Raw genomic sequence first — 21,062 nt, 5'->3', positions numbered from 1 at the left:
CCTTGGCATTATCAGCACCACGCTCTATCCAACCGAGCTAACTAGTGCAGGGGGGGCTTCTTTTGTAGAAGTGCAACGCGAGGCCTCCCAGAACCTCTAACTTTGCCTCTGGGAGCCCGGAGGTCGGAGCCTCCCTTTCCAGCTCCATTCGGGGCCAGGGAGCGGCAGTCTTTCCTGTTGCGAGTGGGACGCCTCCTTCTGGGCTGGGGGGTCCCTGGGTGAAAGGGAGAGGCTAGGGAGACACACAAGACCATACATGGGACCCCTCAAGGGTCTCCCTGCCACCCCCCCCCCCACCAGCCCTGTCTTCATCCCGAGGACGCGAGGAGGGAGCGGCGAGGAGGCTCTGGCTCTGTTTGGCGGGTCCCGGGCTCGGGGGCAACAGCCGACATCTGGAAGCAACGGCCAATTGCCAACGGCCCCCCGCCCTGCCACGCCCCCCGCGCCCGACTCCCGCCTCCCATTGGCTGAGAGGACCCGGGCTTCGCCCAGATACCGAGTCGGAAGAGCCGGCCAATGGGGAGGCCTCGGAGCGGGCGCGTGGGGGAGAGAGGAAAGAGGGGTTGGAGCCGGCTCGCCCACTGCCTTCTGGGAGTCGTAGTGCCTGCCCTCTATTCTTCCCCCCCAGAGAACGGGAATGAATGACAGGGAGGACTGCGTTTCCCAAAAGCCAACGCGGCGCGGCTTCTGAGCTACGGATCGCGAGAAGAGGCAAAAGTGCTGTTTTCCCTCCCAGGTGTGCAGGTGGTCAGAGGCTGATGCGGGAGGGAGGGAGGAGGAAGGAGAGGGAGGAGAAGGCCCTGCGCAGCCTCCGCAGCTCCAGCCACACCAAGCCCTCCCTGGAGAAGCTCCCCTGGCATCCCGGGTTGGCATGGAAACTGCCCAGAGCCTTTCTTCCCTCCCTTGTTCATTCCAGGGCGCTTCCTCCCAACAGCCCTGGGAGGGAGGCCAGGCGGAGAGGCAGCGACTGCCAGCCCCCCCCCCCCAGCTCTTCCTTTTTTATTCGCACGACAGCCCTGGGAGGTCAGCCAGAAGGAGAAGCACGGAAAATGCGACTTATTGGATTGCATTTATATCCCGCCTTTTTCTCCGAGGAGCCCAAGGTGGCACAGATGGTTCTCTCCCTCCTCGTTTAACCCCCACAACACCGAGGTAGGTTACTCTGGCAGGCACTGATTGACACACACACCCGACGTCACCCTTAATGGCCGAGGGGGGATTTGAACCCTGGTCTCCCAGGTCACAGTCCAACACTCTAGCCACTGCACCACACTGCCTCTCCTTCGACTTTGCTATGGCAGAAAATCCTGCCTGGAGCCTCCCATCTTTTGAACCTTGTTATGTACTGAAGTTCTCACCCTGGCCACCAGGAGTATTGTTTATGTAGTTTTCACTCAGGTCCACGTCAGTTATTTTAGGCGGGAAACCCTGGGTTGTTGTTGCTATAATGTTGACAGCCGGCTGCCTATAAAAGCAGGCCGGCTGAGCTGTATGCGGTTCAGTTCTGTTGCAGCTTACAAAATAAAGAGCTGCTTTGGAGAAATTGCTGTGTCATCTGCTATGTCAACCCACAACTTAACAGACCTGACCTTCGGCACACTTGCCCCCCCCCCAAATTAGTTACCTTTGTTTGGAGGGAAATATCTGCTACTTTCCCCTTTTCTTCTTTTTTAGAGGCATGCCTTCTCCAAAGTGTACATGTGATCTTCTCTTTTGCCCCTGGGATATTTCTAATCTAACATCCAGGCTTTTAAAGCAGAATTTCCTGTTTGATCTAGGATCAAGGGGTCAGGAAACCTTTTCAGCAGGGTGCCGGCCCACTGTCCCTCAGACCTTGTGCAGGGCTGGACTATATTTTTCTTTTGGGGGGGGGAATGAACAAATTCCTATGCCCCACAAATAACCCAGAGATGCATTTTAAATAAAAGGATACATTCTACTCATGTAAAAACACACTGATTCCTGGACTGTCCGTGGGTCAGATTAAGGCGGCGATTGGGCCGGATCCTGCCCCTGGGCCTTAGTTCACCTACCCATGATCTAGGATTTGGTTCAAGCCCCAACAGAACCTGCTGCTCACTCATCCCTTGAAACCTTCGTGCAACTGATGCAATATGCAATCTCCCTCCATTCCCCATCCCTGCCTGTTTCCCCTATGATCTCAGGAGAACTGAATTTATTCTGTTTATAATTTATCAGCTTGTTAAATGCCTCCCATGGCAGCGGTGTGGAGGAGCAAGGCCCCGCTGGAAGATTGGTCCTTTGCATAAAGGAGATCCGTAGTTTTGTATTAAGGCTGGAACTAAATTATTTTAGGCGTGAACCCCAGGAGACAGCACTGCAGACTGTTCTGCCGGGAGCCCCGGGGATGAACTAAATGACCTAACAGGATTTCCCTCATCTTTTACCTTCGATGCTTCAAAGGGCTCCCTAAAGGTGGGACCCCCTATCTGCCCTCTTCTGTTTTCCACGCAAAAACCTAAGATCCGCCTGCTTGACAGCTTCCAAACATCGTGTGCTGTGCGGCACCTTTCTTCCTCTTAATTCCGTCTTCCTGCAGCCCAGTGACCTGTAGGAGTTTTGCAGCTGATGGAAGCTGTACTGCAGTGGTGTCATGGACTGGCTGGATGCAGAGAAGCTGGGGAACCCCCAAGGGAACCCCCAGGGAAGAAGGGTCTTAGAATCATAGAGTCAAAGAAAAGCCCCAAACGACTAGGACCCCAATTATCTGCATAGGTACAGTATGCACAACTTTACTTCTGTAGATGCATTACTGTACACACCACTTTCTCAGAAAACTGCAATGCAGTTGGAGGATAGTTGTTCTTCAATTTGTATATTGTTTTGGGAAGTGTGAATTGGTAATGTTGCCTTTCAATGCAAACTGAATCATATTTCTTCCCCCATCTCTAGTGCTAGAACACACAAATTTGTTCTGGAGCGGGAAATAGCAGGGGTTGAAGTGTTAAAGTCTCCTGCAACACCCCAAAGAATCCTGATCCCACACCCACAGCACCCCAGCAACACCCACAGAAAAAACCCCACCCACAAAATAAACCCACCATTCACACTTTTGCTTATGAAAGGAACTTCTGCTCTGTGGTGGTACCCGAGTCAACTCTGAAGCAGAGAGCATTGGCTTGGGCAGCCTTAAACTTCAGCACCGTGGCAATGCACTCTTGAGAATAAGGCATGCGGATTCCTGAACAGACCACACCACATGCGGTCATTCAGCAGCACTGAGAGCTCCATAATCATGGCACTCTTGCAATGCAGAACCCAGGAGACCTTATCTCATTGACTGTCTCTGGATTCACCATCCCGGGAATTTGTTCCTCAGACCACCTTTCTAATGCTGGAAGGGCGGAAGTTCAACACAAAGCCTTTCTGGGTAACATGCCAAAGCTCTGGGGCAGTCATCTAGGTTTTGCTCTTGCCCTGAAGCAACTCCCAAAAGCAGCAACTGTCCAAAAAACTAGAGAGGCTGCCAGCCAGCCAGAAAAGGGCCAGAGGGAGGCAATAGCTGGGGCTTTGTAATTACATTTTTCGCTCCATAAGACACACCTTCTTCCTCCTAAAAAGTAAGGGGAAATGTCTGTGCGTCGTATGGAGCGAATGTGTGGTCGATCGCTGGCTCCCTTTCCGGCCCCAGCCTCTTGCCCAGGCCTCTATTTTTGAATGTTCTGCAGATGGAGGCTGTTTGTTTCCCCAGTAACATGTAACTGGCTGATTAGATTATCTGTCTGGAAACTGTAGAAACGACTCCGTTTCCTTTCCTAAAGAAGCTGCAGAACTGAGTTGAACCCCATAAAAACAGGAATTTTTCCCTTTGCAAAGTAAGCTCAACAACTGTGAGTCGATCCTCAAAAAAATGGGGCTTTCCCCCTTTCCTCCTCTAAAAACTAGGTGTGTCTTATGGAGCAAAAAATATAGTGTGGTGAAAGCAGATAGGAAGACCTTTATCATCATCTTCTCCTCTCAGCGGGGTGGGAGCTGAATGTTGGAAGACTGAGGACCACCAAAAGGAAACGCTTCTTCATGCAGCACAGTTAAATCATGTTTACAAGGCATTCTGCTTATTTTTCAGACTCAGACCCCCAACGCAGACCCCTAAAGAGAAAACAGTACCAGGCAATATAAATTGTGAATGGTTTATTCACAGTTTGCTAATATATTATAGCATACAAAGGGTATATGACAAAAACTGAAAGGCATAAATTCCACAGCAACCCCTTCCCTCCAATACGTACAGACTAAATCCACTTACATCTCACCTTTAATAGATCAATTAAAAAAAAAAGTAAACAAAAAAGTAAACACGAACCAAAACATGAATGCTTTGACCTCAGTTCCTAATTTGGATTCTGCAATGTAGCTTAAAAAAAAGGGGGGTTCAAACACACTCAAGTTCCTGAGCATAACTAGGATGTAAACTCCCAATATTTGTGTAATGAAACTAAAATCACTTTTTAAAAATCTGTACATGGTAACCCAACAGCTCCAACAGAATGCTAGTGTAAACCTGTGTGTGGAAGGTACACCATGCAGAGTTCTTCATAAGCCAAGCACTTTGAATACATATGCATTTTATCTACAGCACACCAGGTTCTGCTCCAACCCCCACAGCCTTCCCAAGTGAGCTGGAAGGCCGGATCCCAAGAAGCCTCCTGCGCCCTTTAAGAGCTGCGTAAGGTTCAGAATTTCATAAAAATGGCTCTTCAAAGAACAAAGCTGTTCAAAACCATTTACAGTTCTTAAAGGCAGGAGCCCTTGGGTCTGGACTTTGCTACCCCACAAGCAGAGATGTGTCCAATCCTCAGCACTGGGGGGTGGTCTTGTGTTTAAACATGCAAGAAATCATTCCCTCAATACTGGCATGACAGTCTGCAGAGAAACCTGTGCCTGGACTTTAGTTCAATGAAACCCATGTACTGGACCCACCTCTACTTCTATGTAATCCACAAAATGAACTTTAAAAATACATCCAATGTTGAAAAAATATAATCCTGAAAACAAAACTGGATATACATGTAAATATATATTATATTCCTCATTAGGAAATATTTACAAGTCCCAAATGCTAAATGAATTCTTTTTTTAAAAAATTGCACAAATAAAGGGGTAACAGTGAACCCTGGTGCACAACCACTGAAAGCAGTGGAGTTTTATCAAGGTTATAACTGACCCTTAACATTTGCAAGTTCAGAACAAAACCTAGAGGCATTACCCTACATGTTAGCCCACATGTAATTATCATGGATTTTACGGATGTGCTCTTCACATTTAAGGAACATGTCCAGTTTAGTTAGCTGCATTTTTATCTTGTCTGAAACTGGTAATGATTCTCAAGTGTAGCCTTCCCTTGGGCTCTCTTAAGAGCCACAGGAAAAATGCCAAAATTGTGTTGGAAACCTTTCAGATATGCATAGGAATGTACAGATAAGGGGTGGAAGCTGCATTTCTTCTGCTACAGTGTGTAAGGCCATTTTATTACTTTTCTCTCTGTGCAGCAAGGGCACTTGAAATAAAAAAGCCATGAGAACAAGACTCAGCTTTCTAGGTTATCCAGCTGTCCATCAGTCTCTGTCTTTTTCTCTGGGGACGTATACAGGAAGTTGCAGCAAATATACAGAGGGAAAACCAGCAGTCGGCTGTCCAAATTCATCACCACCTGTTCCTGAAAAGCAAAAGCAAAATTGTATTTTTTGTAACAAAGGACACAGTATTTCCCCCTTATAATTCAGAGAATTCATTCTGTCCTATTCTCTGTTCTTTTTCCTGCTGTTGTTCCCTGGAAACACTTTTCAAGGGAAGAAGAGCCAGTGTCTCCTTGCAGTAGCATCTGAAATGAGCCAAGGTGCTGAAAACACATACCTGATCTTTTTCAAGGGTTAATATCTGATATCCTGCTGTTCTGCTACAAATAAGCTTCCCACTGCTATCAAAAGAAGCCAGACGCAACCTAAGGGCAAATAAAAAGTTACACTAAGCAAGCTGGAACCGATTTGGGAGGGGGGGGGAATCAGAAGAACTGTTTGTATGGGTTTTTTTGGTGGGGGTGGGGCCTTAGGAATGGCAGGTAGAGAAAAAATGTCATCTTTTATAGTCAGCATTACAGTTGACAGAAGCTATACAGTCTCTTCCAGTATATAGGGCGATATGAGGAAGGAAGGAAGGAAGGAATCTCTAAAGCTGCCAGCAGACACTGGCAACCCTTACAATGGTAAACGCTGTGCCAGTGTTATTATGTTGGTATACATTTTGCCCCTAAACACAGGCTTCTACGGACTGGAATTGTCTGTATGACTTGGCAAGTGCCATAATATTGTATCTACAAACCACCTAGCAAATTCCCCACTATCTATACACAAACTGGAACCCAGGAGGAATTTGGGCAGAGGGGAGAAAGGGTGCCTTAATCCATTGCTCCCAAGTCATGCTCTTCATCTTTCTTTCCACGCTTGATCTTTCCTGCCTTTTCTCTGAAAAAACTGTGGGGTGGGGACAGCTTGGATACATGCTACCAAAGGACGCTAAATGGATATATTCCCCCCTCCCTTCCCTAGCACCCATATTTTGGGATGGAGAGAGCAGCAGCAAGGGGACTCTAATAAATCACACTAAAGGGCAATTTCTCAAAAGTTGATTCTTTAAACTGCCAACAGCTAGGACGTGCAACACTGTCCTCTACACTCAGAATATTTCTCAGTGACATCAGGGGAAAAGTACCTCCTCACTAATGCAACACAGTATAGGGTGACCCTGAAACAGAGTCCAGGGTGGAGATAAGCAGGCAGAACCACAGTGCACTCACCTGAAAGCAATGTTCCTCCGGGGCTGCAAGCTGACTGAGCCACTACACGGCTGATTCAAAGTGTTACGCTTGAAGATGATGTAGCGGTTGGTGTAAGTCACCAGCAGATCAAAGCCAAAGTTGAAACCTGTCCATCGCCAACAATACTTGAAGAAATAAAGGAGGTCATTGCCCCAACATATAGTTACATACTAAACATATGCTTTAGTTTTACACCTGAATAGTTTGCCACAGATCTATTTTGATCTCAATCTATCAATAGGTTTATTGCTAAAAAGCTCTATGGTGGCTGTTATCAATAGTGATGGCATGTTGGCATACCACCTGTATATCTAGATGTCAATTAAGGTACTTAAGACTCGTAAGAATTTGTTTATAAAAACACTATTTGCATTATAACCCAATTTTCAGCAAACCACTCACAAATATTGTTAATGAATTACCCGCTTTGAAAGGGCATGGAAAAACACTTGTGCTTACCTCGCCACCCTTTGCAAGTTTCCTGCCACACCGCATGCTATTTGCTTCCAGCTCGTCCTTATTAATTTCTTGAGGCCTTTGGACATACAAAAGAGCCTTTTTAAAAATGTCATCTTTTCAGATGAAAGAGCAAGAAAAGTAGCCTGTGAAATCATGTACATAAATATCCAAGACAAACTGCAAATGTGTTGGAAACACTCCCTTCTGCTAGCATCAAAGTTCCTTGCTCATCCTTAAAGCAGTGTTGGGGAATGAGTGTTCGGACCCCTGGGCGGTCACCTGTGGGGTACCTCAAGGCTTTGTTCTCTCCCCCATGCATTTTAACATCTATATGAAGCTGCTGGGAGAGATTATCAGGGGGTTTGGGCTCAGTGTTCACCAGTATGCGGATGATACCCAGCTCTACCTCTCATTTAAAGTGGATCCAATGAATGCGGTGAACATCTGGTGTGTCTGGAGGCGGTTGGACAATGGATGGTAGTAAATGGATTGAGGTTGAATCCAGACAAGGCAGAAGTACTGTTTCTGGGTACTGGGGGCAAGCGGGGGGGGGGGCTCCCTGGTCCTGAATGGGGTAACTGTTCCCCTAAGGGACCAGGTGTGCAGCCTGGGGTCTTTATGAACTCAGCTGTCCATGGAGGTGCAGGTTAATTCTGCGCCCAGGGTGGCTGTCTTGCTCCATCTGGTATGCTGGTTGAGACCCCACTTGCCTGCGCACTGTCTTACTTTTTAATGGTTGATGTTTTCTTATGTTTTTAATATTTTGTTGGGAGCCACACAAAGTGGCTGAGGCAACAGAGTCAGATGGGTGGCATATAAATAATAAAACCATTATTAAATTATTATCAGTCTGATCCATTCCTTGGGTTTATATACAAAAGTCCAGGATAAGATTGCTACTGAGCCATCTTGTTCTGGTAGAGGCCAAAGATTATGCAAGTAGATCAGCTTCTTGCAGGATCCTGCCAGTACAAGGGAGAAAACTAGTTGGGTGACAGTGGTAGGAAGGTTTTCAGCCTAGTCTGATCTTGCTCAGAACTCACTTTTGAACCTTTCATTTGTATAACATTACACAAGTGTAAGACTAAGTAAAAATACTCCTGCTAACCAATGCAAAATGTTTACGACCCTCCAGGCTGGCCTAGTTCCAGTGGAGGGGAGTCCAACAAAAGGAGTAGATGAGTACAGCACACACACCAGGAGCAGAAGCACCCCAAGAAACAAACACAGTTCTCACATTTACGTATTTTACAATATATCCTACCTATTTGGACTCAACAATGAGCCTTACCATTAAAATGGTGAGTTATGCAACCATTACAACAAAAAAACTAAAAAATTGAGTGTGTCAAGATCAGTAAGAACAGGAGTGAGAACCATCACAACAAGGGAGCTACATCACTAACCCCAAATCTGCAGAACCACAATTCCACAAGCAGGAACTTGGCAATGGAGAACGGTGGTGAAATGTTGCTTGGTACAAACAGAAGAACTGCCAGTAGGAAGGACAGATGACCAACACTTGTGTTATCAGAACGCTTACAGCTACTCTGCCTACCATGCACTTTGAGGAGTCACAATATTCCATCCTTACCACTGGAGGTTGCAACAACAAAGAACTCGAGTTAAGCAGATGGGAGGGGTTAATAGCTCAAAATACGCCCCCTTATTTGAGGGATCCCATAGCGTACTTCCCTCCCTTTACTCCTAACCTCTGGTTCCTGCTCTGTAACAAGTCATTGATCCATAAAAGGACCCCCTCCCTTTTATCGCATGCCTGCTAAATTTATTCAGTCTTTGGAGAAGTACTCCTCAAAAGCTTTTCAGAAGTCTTAGAATTGAGCGTTCTTCTTCTTTTTGGGCGATCCCTCCTAGCTGAGTAAGATTGTCTTCCATGAACACGGTCTTAACAGTGAGTCTGTAAGTGACTGGAGGGTTGTATCCAATTAACCACTACTCAGAGCAGACCCAATGAAATTAAATGGATCCAAGTTAGGCACACCTATTCATTTCAATGGGCCTACTACAATTATGACTAGCACGGAATACAACGCATTCCAGCTGACGGCTGGGTTCCCTTCTGGGCACTGCATGCCAGTGGGTGAAGTAAAAGCAACACACACACAATTCGCACAAACCACACATATACATGTCCTACTTGTGCATTCCCTCCATCCTTGTCTGATAAGTTTTATAATAAACCAACTTCAAACAATAGGTTACAGAGCTGGCTGATTAAATTAAACTTTGCTTTACACAAGGAACCTGGTTTGTACATAATGCTAAGCTGAGGCTCTTTTAAAAGTTAAATTACACTTGGCAGAAGTCCTCCTTTTGGCTGTGTGAGGAGGAACAGGAGGAACACACAAGCCCAAGTGCAACCTCAGGTTTGTGGAGGCTCATCCACATAGCCAAAACCAAGGCGTAGCATTCTGTGCAGCTCAGATCACAGTAAAAAAACTATAAAACAAATGTGTACACACACACACACACATCTTGGACATCATAAAAGCTTAGGCAGGAAACCTTTCATAGGTAGAAAGCAAATAACTTAAAACTGTAAATGACATATTGCAGAAGTTACTACTGAAAAGTTGGAATTCTGGATATTATCTTCTCTGACCATGTATTTAGAAAACTTTATCCTGCTTCTCTCAAACTGAAATAATTCAGTTTAATGATTTGCTTGTTTCAATGCACTGTGCCTCAGTATCTTTGTAATAGACTGAAGCTGCATTCTACATAATCAGGCCATTGGTTAATCTAGAGCAGTTAGAGAGTAAATGCCATTAGAACTCAGAGAGACTAACTTCTGGGTGAATATGCACAGAGGACTGGACTGCAAAGGTACTGTGGGCATTTGATTTTGGAATCTGTATACTTCCTCGTTTAAGCTAATAGGCAAATGGCTAAAAAGGGCAACACCTACAAAGAGTGTGAATCAGTGCAATTCTTTATGGGGAAGGTTTGGGAAATGTTTTTTAAATAAAACAAAAACAAAGCTATATATGTGAAGGGCAAGCTTCAAATTCATGAGCATCAAGATTAAAGCACACAGAGAAATGCAAGTTCTTTCCCAAAGAAAGCACTGATTACAGGACCAACTTGAGTGGCCAAACGTTTGATGCTCATGAAGTTTACATTTGTACTATGAAAGCTGCTCTCTACAACGTAAAAGCACAACCAGTTATGTAACATCTTCAGCAAAGTGTGTGAAAAGGCTTTCATTCATATCATAATGTAAAAGCCAACTTAATGTATTAATTTTATTAAATAAACTTCAACTGCACTAAAAATAAAAGTCACAGAACCAGGCCGCCAGAAATCCATTCATTAAGGTGCAAATAACAACAGAATTTCTCTCAAGTACTCTGCAAATTGCAGAAGCATTGAATTTTCGCTGTTTTGGTTTTGCAGAAGGAACACACAGTGCAAGCAATGCTGAAAAGGCCCTGGGCTACTGGAAACCAAGACTAAGCTTGTTCCCTAAATCTCTAGGATATACAGAAGCCTCAGGGAGAGGGGCAGGGTCCTTTCATCCTTTGCACCAGGCTTTGGAGAATGAAAAAAGCAGCCACTTCCCTCTTTTCCAACACTGCCATAGGCATGATCAGATGACTCTGGGAATGATGGAAGCACTAAGCATCTGTTGAACACAGAAAGCCAAAATTTCTGGGCTGCTGCAGACAGCCACCCCCAAAAGACTGGAACTCTTAAATTGAAAATGTTAAATTAGCCACACTTTGTTTTTCTCTTTCATTATGAGAGCCACATTCTGAGATGCCTGTACCGGAGGAGAAGGGGGTGCACTTACAAACTTATAGGAAAAGGGGTGTGCTATACATACCCAATGTCATTGTCTTGTTCTGCTCTGAGCATGGCAAACCACTGCTGTTTGTAAACAGAGGACAGCCATTCTAAAATTTAAAATTTAAAAAAATCAAAGTGGGTCTTTTACAGATGGGGAATATAAGTTAAGCAGCACTTTAAAAAGTCTTATAACTTAGACAAATCTATGCATGTTGCTAAACTATAGGATCCCACCACTCTACACTAAATGATTCAGCTAGTGTGATAGAAGTAAAGAAAAAGAAGGGGGGTTCCATTGTTTGAAAGAACATGCACACAAACACACACACACTACTATGGTTAAAATGAAAAATGGGCAGTCATTAATTTGTGCCTAGGTAATCCAGTTTCAGCTAAGACCTTACCTGGAATGGTTTCTATAAAATTTGGTGCTCAGAGTATTTAATTCATCCATCCTTTTTGCCACTTCAGTCCAACTTAAACAGGCCTCAGTTCCAAATCACTAATTTCCTCTCATCTCAACATTTGCCAGTTCACCTCATTCTCATGCCCCTTCAGCTTCCCTTTCTACCATTAAATCTCACTCAGTTTAGTTCTGCATTTTTCTGTAAAATCTTCCACCTTGTCATGTTGACACAAAACCCCAGTTCCTCCCAACAACTTCCAGAGAGTGCCAAAACTTTCTTGTTTACTAAACTAGAATAAACTCTACGGCGACAATCGTATGGCGGCATTCCCAAGACATGCAGAAAACACAAGCCTAGAACATACTGCAACCAAATAAGCCTTTCACTTATGACATTCACCACATATGGAACCTGAGCCCGGGACAGCACTATAGCTACGGAAGCATGTTCACCAGTCCCTGCATTTTGAGGGGACAGGGAAATGGTATTCCTAATCAGAGATCCTGCAATCCTGCATTAAGCTGTAGGAATCCTTTGCACCAAAACCCCACTTGATCCACACCGCTTGATCCACACCACTTTCACATTAGTAAATTGGATCTGACCCCCCTCAGCATTGCCACATATTCAGTCCTGAACCCACCTTGTCTGCGGCCAAGGGAGAAAGAGAGAGCTGCTCCAATCTTACCTGCAGGTATCAGACCATCTCGCTCAACAATTTTTGCTGATGCCAGATCGCTGACTATGTACTGCAGCCGTAAGTGTCTGAAAACTGCCAAAAATGCACTTCCTGGTTCTGATTCCAAGAATGAGATGCCATCCCCAAAATCTGCAATGTGATAATAAGCAAGACGTTATGAGTTCAAAAACTTTTTCGTTAAGCTTGCGCAGTTGAACTGGCCCTGCCCCTCCTCCCAAATCTGCTCTGGGGGATCACTCAACCCTCTGAAGCCAATTTCGGGGTGTGTGGGAGCACACATCAAGAGAAGTGTTGTTGCACTCACAGAAGTCATTCTGCTAACAATGACTTCATTGGATTCCACCCAAACTATTTATGGTCAATTGTACAGTAACAGAAAGTGGGAAATGCATTCTGCAGGCAAAGGTGAAAAATATCAGATTTTCCTTTAAATTGGAACAATTTTATTTTCATTCACTCACTTTAATTTTGCCTGTTTTAATACAACTAGATCCTGCTTTTTTTAAAGTGCTCAGGATCACACATAAACTATGGATTATGAAGCTAAATAAAGGATAAATGCTTTCCAGCCCACATTAAATAGGCCAATTGCGTGTTAACATCTTCAAGGTACATCTTGCACAAAGAGAAGATTTTAGATTTCCAACATGCACAGTCATTCACAAACTCCAGAGCTGCACAAATACCTTTTTTACGCTTGGAAAACCAAACATCTGCTTCATTTAAAAGGTGCTTTAGAGATCCATTCCAAGAAGGCACCAGTTGAAGGAACATCCACTGGATAAAAATAAAATGGTGTAAGTTTAAAATTTTCCATTGGAACATTTTTCATTCAGTGTGAAAACACACACACACACACACCTTTTACAAGCAGCCCTATTTACGTGCGTTCAGTATGAGTGTGACAATGTTTACGCGCATTGTGCCAAACCTTGAAGTAGCCCAGAAACATCATAACGACGTCTCTGAAACGCTATTAAAAGAGTGGAAAGGGGGGCAGGGCAGAGGCAGAATGGGGGGTTTGCAGGCTTTTTCAATGGGTTTCAATTACAGTGTCACCTTGGTTCTCAAACACCTTGGTTCCCAAACACTGAAAACCTGGAAGTAAGTGTTCTAGTTTTCGAATGTTTTTCAGAAGCCGAATGTCCAATGTGGCTTTCGGCTATTGTTTCCAGGGTGCCTGCACCAATCAGCTGTGCCCTGGTTTTCGAATATTTCGGAAGTCAAATAGATGTCCGGAATGGATTAGGTTTGATGCTTGGCACTTTTGTTCTTGCTATTTATTTTGTGTTTTTGTTTTTGAGGCCTTTTTGGTTAATTTGTTTTTGGGACTGTGTGGAACCCAGTTCAGCTACTGATTGACTGATTGATTGTGTGACTGCGGAAATGGATAAAAGTCCCCCATCCAAACAATGACTATCATCAGTGCAGGTAAGAAAAATAATAATTTAAATTTTTATTTTATAGTATAGTACATTGATTATTGCTTTCATTTTATGGATCAATGGTCTTGTTAGAGAGTAAAATTCATGTTAAATTGCTGTTTTAGGGGTTGTTTTTAAAAGTCCTAAACAGATTAATCCATTTTGCATTACAGTACTTTCTAGGGGAAAGCGTGCCTTGGTTTTGGAACACTGTGGTTTTGGAACAGACTTCCAGAACAGATCAAGTTTGAGAACCAAGGTACAGTGGTACCTCGCAAGACGAATGCCTCGGAAGACGAAAAACTCGCAAGACGAAAGAGTTTTTTTTTTTTTTAGTTGCTTTGCAAGACGAATTTCCCTATGGGCTTGCTTCGCAAGACGAAAACGTCCTGCAAGTTTGTTTCCTTTTTCTTAAAACTGCTTGAAGAGGTGCAGTTGCAACTTGACCGTGCTTCACAAGACGAAAAATTCGCAAGACGAAAAAACTCACAGAACAAATTAATTTCGTCTTGCGAGGCACCACTGTACCACTGTATACACGATTTCACTGATGCACATGGTGCCTTCGAAATTAATTGCCTTGTAAACAGGGGCTGCCTGTACTAGAAATAAGAATGTTTTATGACAAAGCAGCACCTGGACCAGAGCAACTGTGGATTAAGCCTGGTTTGGTGCAAATCCAACAATAGGGCAACTGTTTCACACAAACAGGACTATCTGGGCCTTGGTTACTACCTTTTTCAGAGCAGTGTACACATCCATCTCCACTTGCATGACAAACAGGTTAGAGGAACTGATCAGCTGTTTCATGAGGTTTATACTGGAACAGAAGACATGGCACATGAAATGTCAAGGTAATGAACAGATTCATTTAAATTTGTATAATTTTAGGCTAAACATCTCTCAATATCTCAGTTAATCCAAGATAGCTGAAATCTCAATACCTGAGTTCTTTGACGAGTTCCACACACTGGTGTGTCATCAGGTTGTTTAAGAGCCATTCAAGGCACCTAGATTTAACATATATCAGTCTTATCAGAGTGCACAGAAAGATGATTTCCCCAAACAATTAAACATCTAGAAGAACATTTTAAACAACTTGCAGAGTAGATACTTGCTCCGTATTACCAAATATCACCGTATACCATGAAGTCCCCACATGCAATGCCCGCCCACTCTGCTATAATCCCCTTCACCCCCACCATGGATCTTACATTTCCAATGCATCCAACAATATAAACCAGGCTTCCTCAACCTCGGCCCTCCAGATGTTTTTGGCCTACAACTCCCATGATCCCTAGCTAGCAGGACCAGTGGTCAGGGATGATGGGAATTGTAGTCTCAAAACATCTGGAGGGCTGAGTTTGAGGAAGCCTGAAATAAAGTATCACTCTGAGCCTGTGTCATCCTTCCAATTTTCTGATTCCCGGATACCACAGCCCACAATGCTCAGAAGTCCCAGCTGCACTGTATTGGGCAGAAATGTTTTCAGAATGTCACACCTACTTTTACTTACCTAAAACTTATTTTTTATAGGAACATGCATATCCCAAAGAACATACTTTTCAGAGTAATGTACAAAACAGGAAGATGAAAGAATGCCCATGAAGGAGCCACATTAGCTGCTTCCCAAAGTGATTCCAAGGGGAATCACACTATTTTTAGAAATGCCTTCTCATTAGATAAAGCTCATTTCAATGCAAAGAAGATACTTGCTTTTTTTTCAGGGAATCTAATCCATATGTTCCTGCAGAATTATAATAGCTGCACACAGTTTTTGCATTAATTGTTTCCTTCATTGTCTCACCACATTGCTGTATTAAGCCATCCTGAAAATACACAATGACAGAAAAAAACTCCAATGCCTAAATAGTATGTGTAATCTACTTTCCAGAATAGCCTAGGAAGAAGGTGAACTCAGTAGATAAAGTATTGATAATACCTAAAAGCCTGGAAAAAACCTATATATACCTCCAGTTTAAGCATTGTTCGGTTGCCCCCATTTTGAAACATAAGAAACTATTTATGCCAAGTCAAACTAGTTATTGTGTGCATGAACTGCTAGCAGCAGTCCAAAAAGACACTTTTCTAGCTTTCCTACATGAGAGCCCTTGGAGCAGGAGCAGGGAACCTGCAGCCCTCCAGGTGCTGTTGGTCCACTATTCTCAAATCCCTAGACCTTGACCATGCTGGCTGGGGCTGAAGGAAAGCTGGGAGTCCAACACCAACTGAAGGGCCAGAGGTTCCCCACTGCTGCCTTAGAGGGATTGAACATACAACCTTTGAACACATACATTGCATATATAATACAGAGAAGCAGCAGAAGATGGAGATTGTTAACAGGAAAAGTTACAGGGCATTCATAAAATGTTCAGCTTTGCATTATGAAATGAGTCTTCTGACATATTATCATCATTTATATTTGGGTCCCTTTTGTCAGGAAAATGACGAATAAAGCAACTTACAAAAATAGTATGAACACAAATCTGTTATAACATACACAATCAACAAAAGCCTAAAAACACATCTATAAAAATTAAAGACAGGTCTCACAGATCCTGCCCCACAAATCTCGGAAAACCCTCAAAATGAAAGGCCACCAGCCCAGGTAAAACAAAAAGGTTTTACCCAGGTGTCTAAAACATATAAAGAAGGTGCCAGCATGCCTTGCTAGGGAGAGAATTCCACAAGCATGGAACCACCACTGAAAAGGCCCCTTCCCATGTTGCCACCCTCTAGACCCCTATGGAGGGGGTTCACAGAAAAGGGCACCGGATGATGACTCTGGGTCTTTTACCAAGTTAAACATTTTACAAATGCCCCATAGCTTATAAACTGAAGGGGGAGGGTGCCAAATAAAGGTAGCCATTTCTACTTACCAATTGCAGCATGCTGGCTGCTGCTAGGAGTGCAATGACTCTGCTGGGATTTATTAACACTTCATCTCGATAAAGTGACCCAAATGCTACCTGTAAGGCTGGGAAACAAGCATCCCATCAAAGCAAATGTAGAGGATGGGTATATTACACACAGTTAAATTATTAGTGTTTTTAGTTAATTAATTCCTTTCCATCAAATGCAAGTGTTCAAGTGATGTTTAAAAATTTAATGTCCGGAAACCCTCTAAGAACTTCCAACACATCGACAACACTTAAGAAAGGAAAACAAACTGCAGAACTAGCAACTAAGAAACTTGGAGGAGTATATCCTGTGTAGGAAAAGCAGTCAAATGCATTAAGAAGTATTAAGCAGCAGGGAAAAGCTGCTGAGAAGCCAAACAGCTCAACAGAAACAGCTATTATGACAGGTCAGGAACATGACAAATATAAAATCCTACGTTACACCAATGATCCATAATAGCCAACCTAACCTAAAACTAAGGGGTAACTCTTAAGTCACTGGAACAGAGTAGGCAGACTTTAGCAAACAACTGTTTTCTACATCAACAAATAAAAAACAGATTTTCAAATGCTCTGCTCTTTTGTAATAAAAATTCTGGTGGGAGTGGGTCAGTTCATCTTGTGTTTTTCACACTGACAACATAAAAAGTTTTAAAGAAGTCCCAAGGTGCCTGGCTACTTTCTTTAACACTACTCCCAAATGGAGAAACCCATTTTCTAATGAGTTCTCTAGAATCTTCTCCCAACACATTCCCCAAATTTCCAACTGTAAATGTGATTCAAATAATGTTTTAATAAACAACTTTTGATAATAATAATAAAAAATCTTAGCTGACTTGACAAGTACCCATGTCTTCTGTAAAAAAGGAACATCATCCTTTGCTTACCTTCTACATCAATATTCTGATCAGGAATTTCCAATTCTATTGTATCCATTTCCGATTCCTTCCAAGAACCGCTGAACATACTCGAAAAGTAGCCAGACTACAAAAAAGACCCTGAATTTAATTCAAATGCTTAAAATGTAAGAATATATGCAAATTAATATGGTACAAAAAAAGTAAGCTGTATGTCCATATCAGGAGGCATTATGGCAGATCTCTTCCATTCCTAATAAATTTCAAGCAAATTCTTCATTAGCCTTTATTTCAAGCATGTTTGATCTCTAAAGTATCAGTCTGAACACTCTCAACTTTATATGCCATGGTTTATGACACTAGAAACGAGTGTTCAGACCATGTAGTACCCACCACCCCATGTACCTACTCTAGTGTTTGATCCTAGTTAAAGCAAGCTATGGTTTCCCATTATCTCTGAAATAGATTCAGGAACAAAAACCAGGATCAAACAAGGCTTTCATTCCTGGTTAGTACATCACCATTAAGTCACAACTTCCTGTTTCAGGAAGTTTTAACTAAGTTTGGAGAAAACACAACTAAGATTATGAATAATTTTATCCAAACAAACCTAAACTACCAACTGTAAAACAAGAGGGGGAAGAAGTAATTACAATAATATTGAATACTGCCTGAAATTTGAACAAAAACTCCCATGGGCAGCAATTTAGAAGGGTACTGGAAAAGGAACCACATACAAGACATACAAATAGATGTACAAGGGTGGTCTCATGCTACAGACATACATACATTGCCATATCCATACAAAGTTAGGTGTAGGTAAATTAACACACACATACACACACCATGTAAGTATACCTTTTCAATAAAATGTAATTCATATAAAACTAGAAATAGCTAGTTTTCCATCCAAGGAAGTGAAAATTACTGCTCTACTAGAACTTTCCATCACAGCAGGAGGTGACCCCATTATGAGATGCTATCACTCACAGAGGTTTACCTGAGAGATCAAAAGAATAAAGTCTATTTGTACAGTAGTATATTCCCTTTGACAACCTTATCTTTTCCAAGGGAAACATTATGTTATGTTTAATTTATTCAAGCTAAGCTAAAGTATGCTTTGTTAGCCATTAATGTACACCTCACTGCTGCTCTTGAGAATTCTGGACATAGCGGCAGGCAAGGGATAAGGAGAGTGTGTCTAACGGCACTATCCCCTGCATGCTTACTCAGAAACAAGTTCCACGGAGTTCAGTGGGACTTGCTCCCTAATAAAGGTATTTAGAATTAGAGCCCAAGATCTGCCTGGAAAAAATATTTTATTCTTACCTGACATAAGTATATCTTGTGCAAGTTCCATTCTTCTCCCAGAGCACAAATCTTAATATCACTGTTTTCACCATTTAGAAATAAAGTCTGATATATATACTTGGAAGTGCTTTTTAATTTTTTCCTGGATTAAGGGGGGGAAAAAACAAGTGTTGAATTCCAGCACGTAACACTAAACATAACATTTTGAAAGCTTGTTGGACAGATGAACCTTCATTGCAAGCATCCCACTGAACCAATTTGATCCACTTTCCATGGTTTTTACCAAAGTCAATGGTTACAAGGTTGGTTTCAAGTTACATTTTGTTTAAGAAAGCCTACAGTTATCCCAACATCATGCTTCTTTATGAGCTGAAGCAATCAGGAGTAATTCTAAAAGCAATCATGAGCCTTCTAAAAAAGCCTTTAAAAGGTGGATACTACAGAGCATATTCTGGCTCTGCCAATGCCATTTCCTTTACCTGCCTGGAAGCTCTCATAAGGGACATAATTTTTTTGCATTACCAGCCTCATCCTGCTGCTGAGGATCATATCTAGTTTAGCTTTAAAACACAGGCTCACGTAAGGCGCCAGGAATGTATGTCATTTAGCTACTTTTAAGATGTTGCCAGGCATGTGCACGTTCTGTTGGAACTTCTGTTCGTGCTACAATAGTGCCTGAATCTGCAAAATGGGAAGGCCAGTAGCTCAAAAGTAATGCATTTGCTTTGCCTGAAGAAGGGCCTGGGTCCAATCCCTGCTGGGATCTCCAGGTACAGCTTGGGAGAGACTCCCTGTCTGAAACCCTGGAATGCTCCTCTCAGTCACTGTAGGGGGCAGAGAAATTCCTAGTGGGAGGCACTAAGTGGCGTGGCAGGTGGCTGCTGGTAGCGCAAATGACTAACAGATTTTGACAAGCTGATGCCACTGGGTCACATTTGGTTGAATTAATTCATCCCCTCTCAAACTTGGCTCACCAGATGTTGTTGGACTACAAATCCCATCACCCCAATCACTTGTCCTGGTAGTGAGGTGTGATGGGAGTTGTATTTCAACACCTGGGGACCCAACTTTGAGAAAGGCCGAATTAAACTAAACAGTTTTAACTGGGTTTTGAATTAATATGCAATCAGTTGTTACTATTTTAAATTTTGTGGCGTTATCTTCCTCAGTGAGGCATGCAATATTCTGAATAATGGGGGGCACGGGGACAAGTTTATGGTGGTAAGGTAAAGGGACCCCTGACCATTAGGTCCAGTTGTGGCTGACTCTGGGGTTGCGGCGCTCATTTTGCTATATTGGCCGAGGGAGCCGGCGTACAGCTTCATGTGGTCAGCATGACTAAGCCCCTTCTGGCGAACCAGAGCAGCGCACGGAAACGCCGTTTACCTTCCCGCCGGAGTGGTACCTGTTTATCTACTTGCACTTGACCTGCTTTTGAACTGTTAGGCTGGCAGGAGCAGGGACCGAGCAACGGGAGCTTACCCCGTCGTGGGGATTCGAACTGCCGACCTTCTGATAGGCAAGTCCTCGGCTCTGTGGTTTAATGTTTGGGAACCACTGGCCCTGTAGAAAGCACTGAGCAAGATGGGCCGATCACAGCATGGTAGGAGTTGGCAAGGTCCCGAGGATCATCTAGTCCAACCTCCTGCAACGCAGGAATCGCATCGGCCTGACTCGGTATGAAGCGGCTGCCTCGGTTCCCCGGAGGGGGCTGCAGAAGGCCGATGACCCCCCCCCCTTTCACCTGCAGCCCAGCGCAGTTCCCCGCAGCGGCCCCCGCTTGGTCCTCGGAGGCTGGCTGCCTCGGACGCTGGAGGCCTCAACCGGGTCCTCCAGGGCGGCATCCTGAGGCAGCGAGTCCCGCAGGCGAACGCGCCGCTGCCCTGAGGCGAAGTACCTCCTCGGGGTGTTGAGCAGCCGCTCCTCCCTCTCGCTCTCGTCGTCGCTGTCCGTGTCGCTCGGGTACGCGCCCAGGTCGCCCCGCTTCCTCTTGGCGGCGACGGCAGCCCAGCCTCGGCCTCCGACGCCCCTCAGGCCCGCCGCCGCAGCCCCCGCCGGACCTTCGCCGTGAGGGGCAGCGGCGGCCGCCGCCGGCCGTCCCCGCCACGCCCTGCTGCTCAGCAAGCCCATGGCCGCTCGCCTGCCTCCTCCTCATGGGGCCCACGCCAAGGCCGCGGCCGCCGGCGACTCAGCGACCAGCGGCAGCAACGGCCGCCGCCATTATAGCCACGGCGGCCGGCCGACGCACAGCGCATGCGCCGCAACGGCACACGCCATAATCCCGGCTGGCCCCCACAACAACACAACGCGCCTGCGCGGAGCCTTTCGCAGCCGTACGACTGGCAAAGCGGAGGGACCC

General features: G+C 44.3%; 1 protein-coding gene across 2 annotated transcripts; it reads right to left on the bottom strand.

The window, feature by feature from the left end:
* Positions 1-4,293: 4,293 nt before the first annotated feature.
* Positions 4,294-20,957, bottom strand: GMCL1 (germ cell-less 1, spermatogenesis associated). 2 transcript variants are annotated; one of them, XM_082230171.1, is made up of 14 exons: positions 20,601-20,950; positions 18,722-18,845; positions 17,423-17,519; positions 16,515-16,612; positions 15,352-15,464; positions 14,580-14,645; positions 14,371-14,455; positions 12,898-12,988; positions 12,200-12,340; positions 11,142-11,211; positions 7,295-7,370; positions 6,815-6,960; positions 5,875-5,962; positions 4,294-5,677 (listed from the first exon to the last, which is right to left on the bottom strand). In XM_082230171.1, exons 1-14 carry the CDS (start codon positions 20,831-20,833, stop codon positions 5,549-5,551), a joined length of 1,557 nt encoding a protein of 518 aa, XP_082086297.1. In that variant the 5' UTR covers positions 20,834-20,950; the 3' UTR covers positions 4,294-5,548. The 2 variants fall into 2 exon arrangements, 1 of the variants encoding a protein (XP_082086297.1); XR_014221496.1 differs by lacking the exon at positions 4,294-5,677 and having other exon boundaries at positions 5,881-5,962; positions 7,258-7,370; positions 20,601-20,957.
* Positions 20,958-21,062: the final 105 nt, after the last annotated feature.

The sequence above is a fragment of the Podarcis vaucheri genome (genome assembly GCF_965113315.1).
Source record: "Podarcis vaucheri genome assembly, chromosome: 7".
NCBI lineage: Eukaryota > Metazoa > Chordata > Lepidosauria > Squamata > Lacertidae > Podarcis > Podarcis vaucheri.
This window is presented reverse-complemented; position numbering and strand designations above follow the sequence as displayed.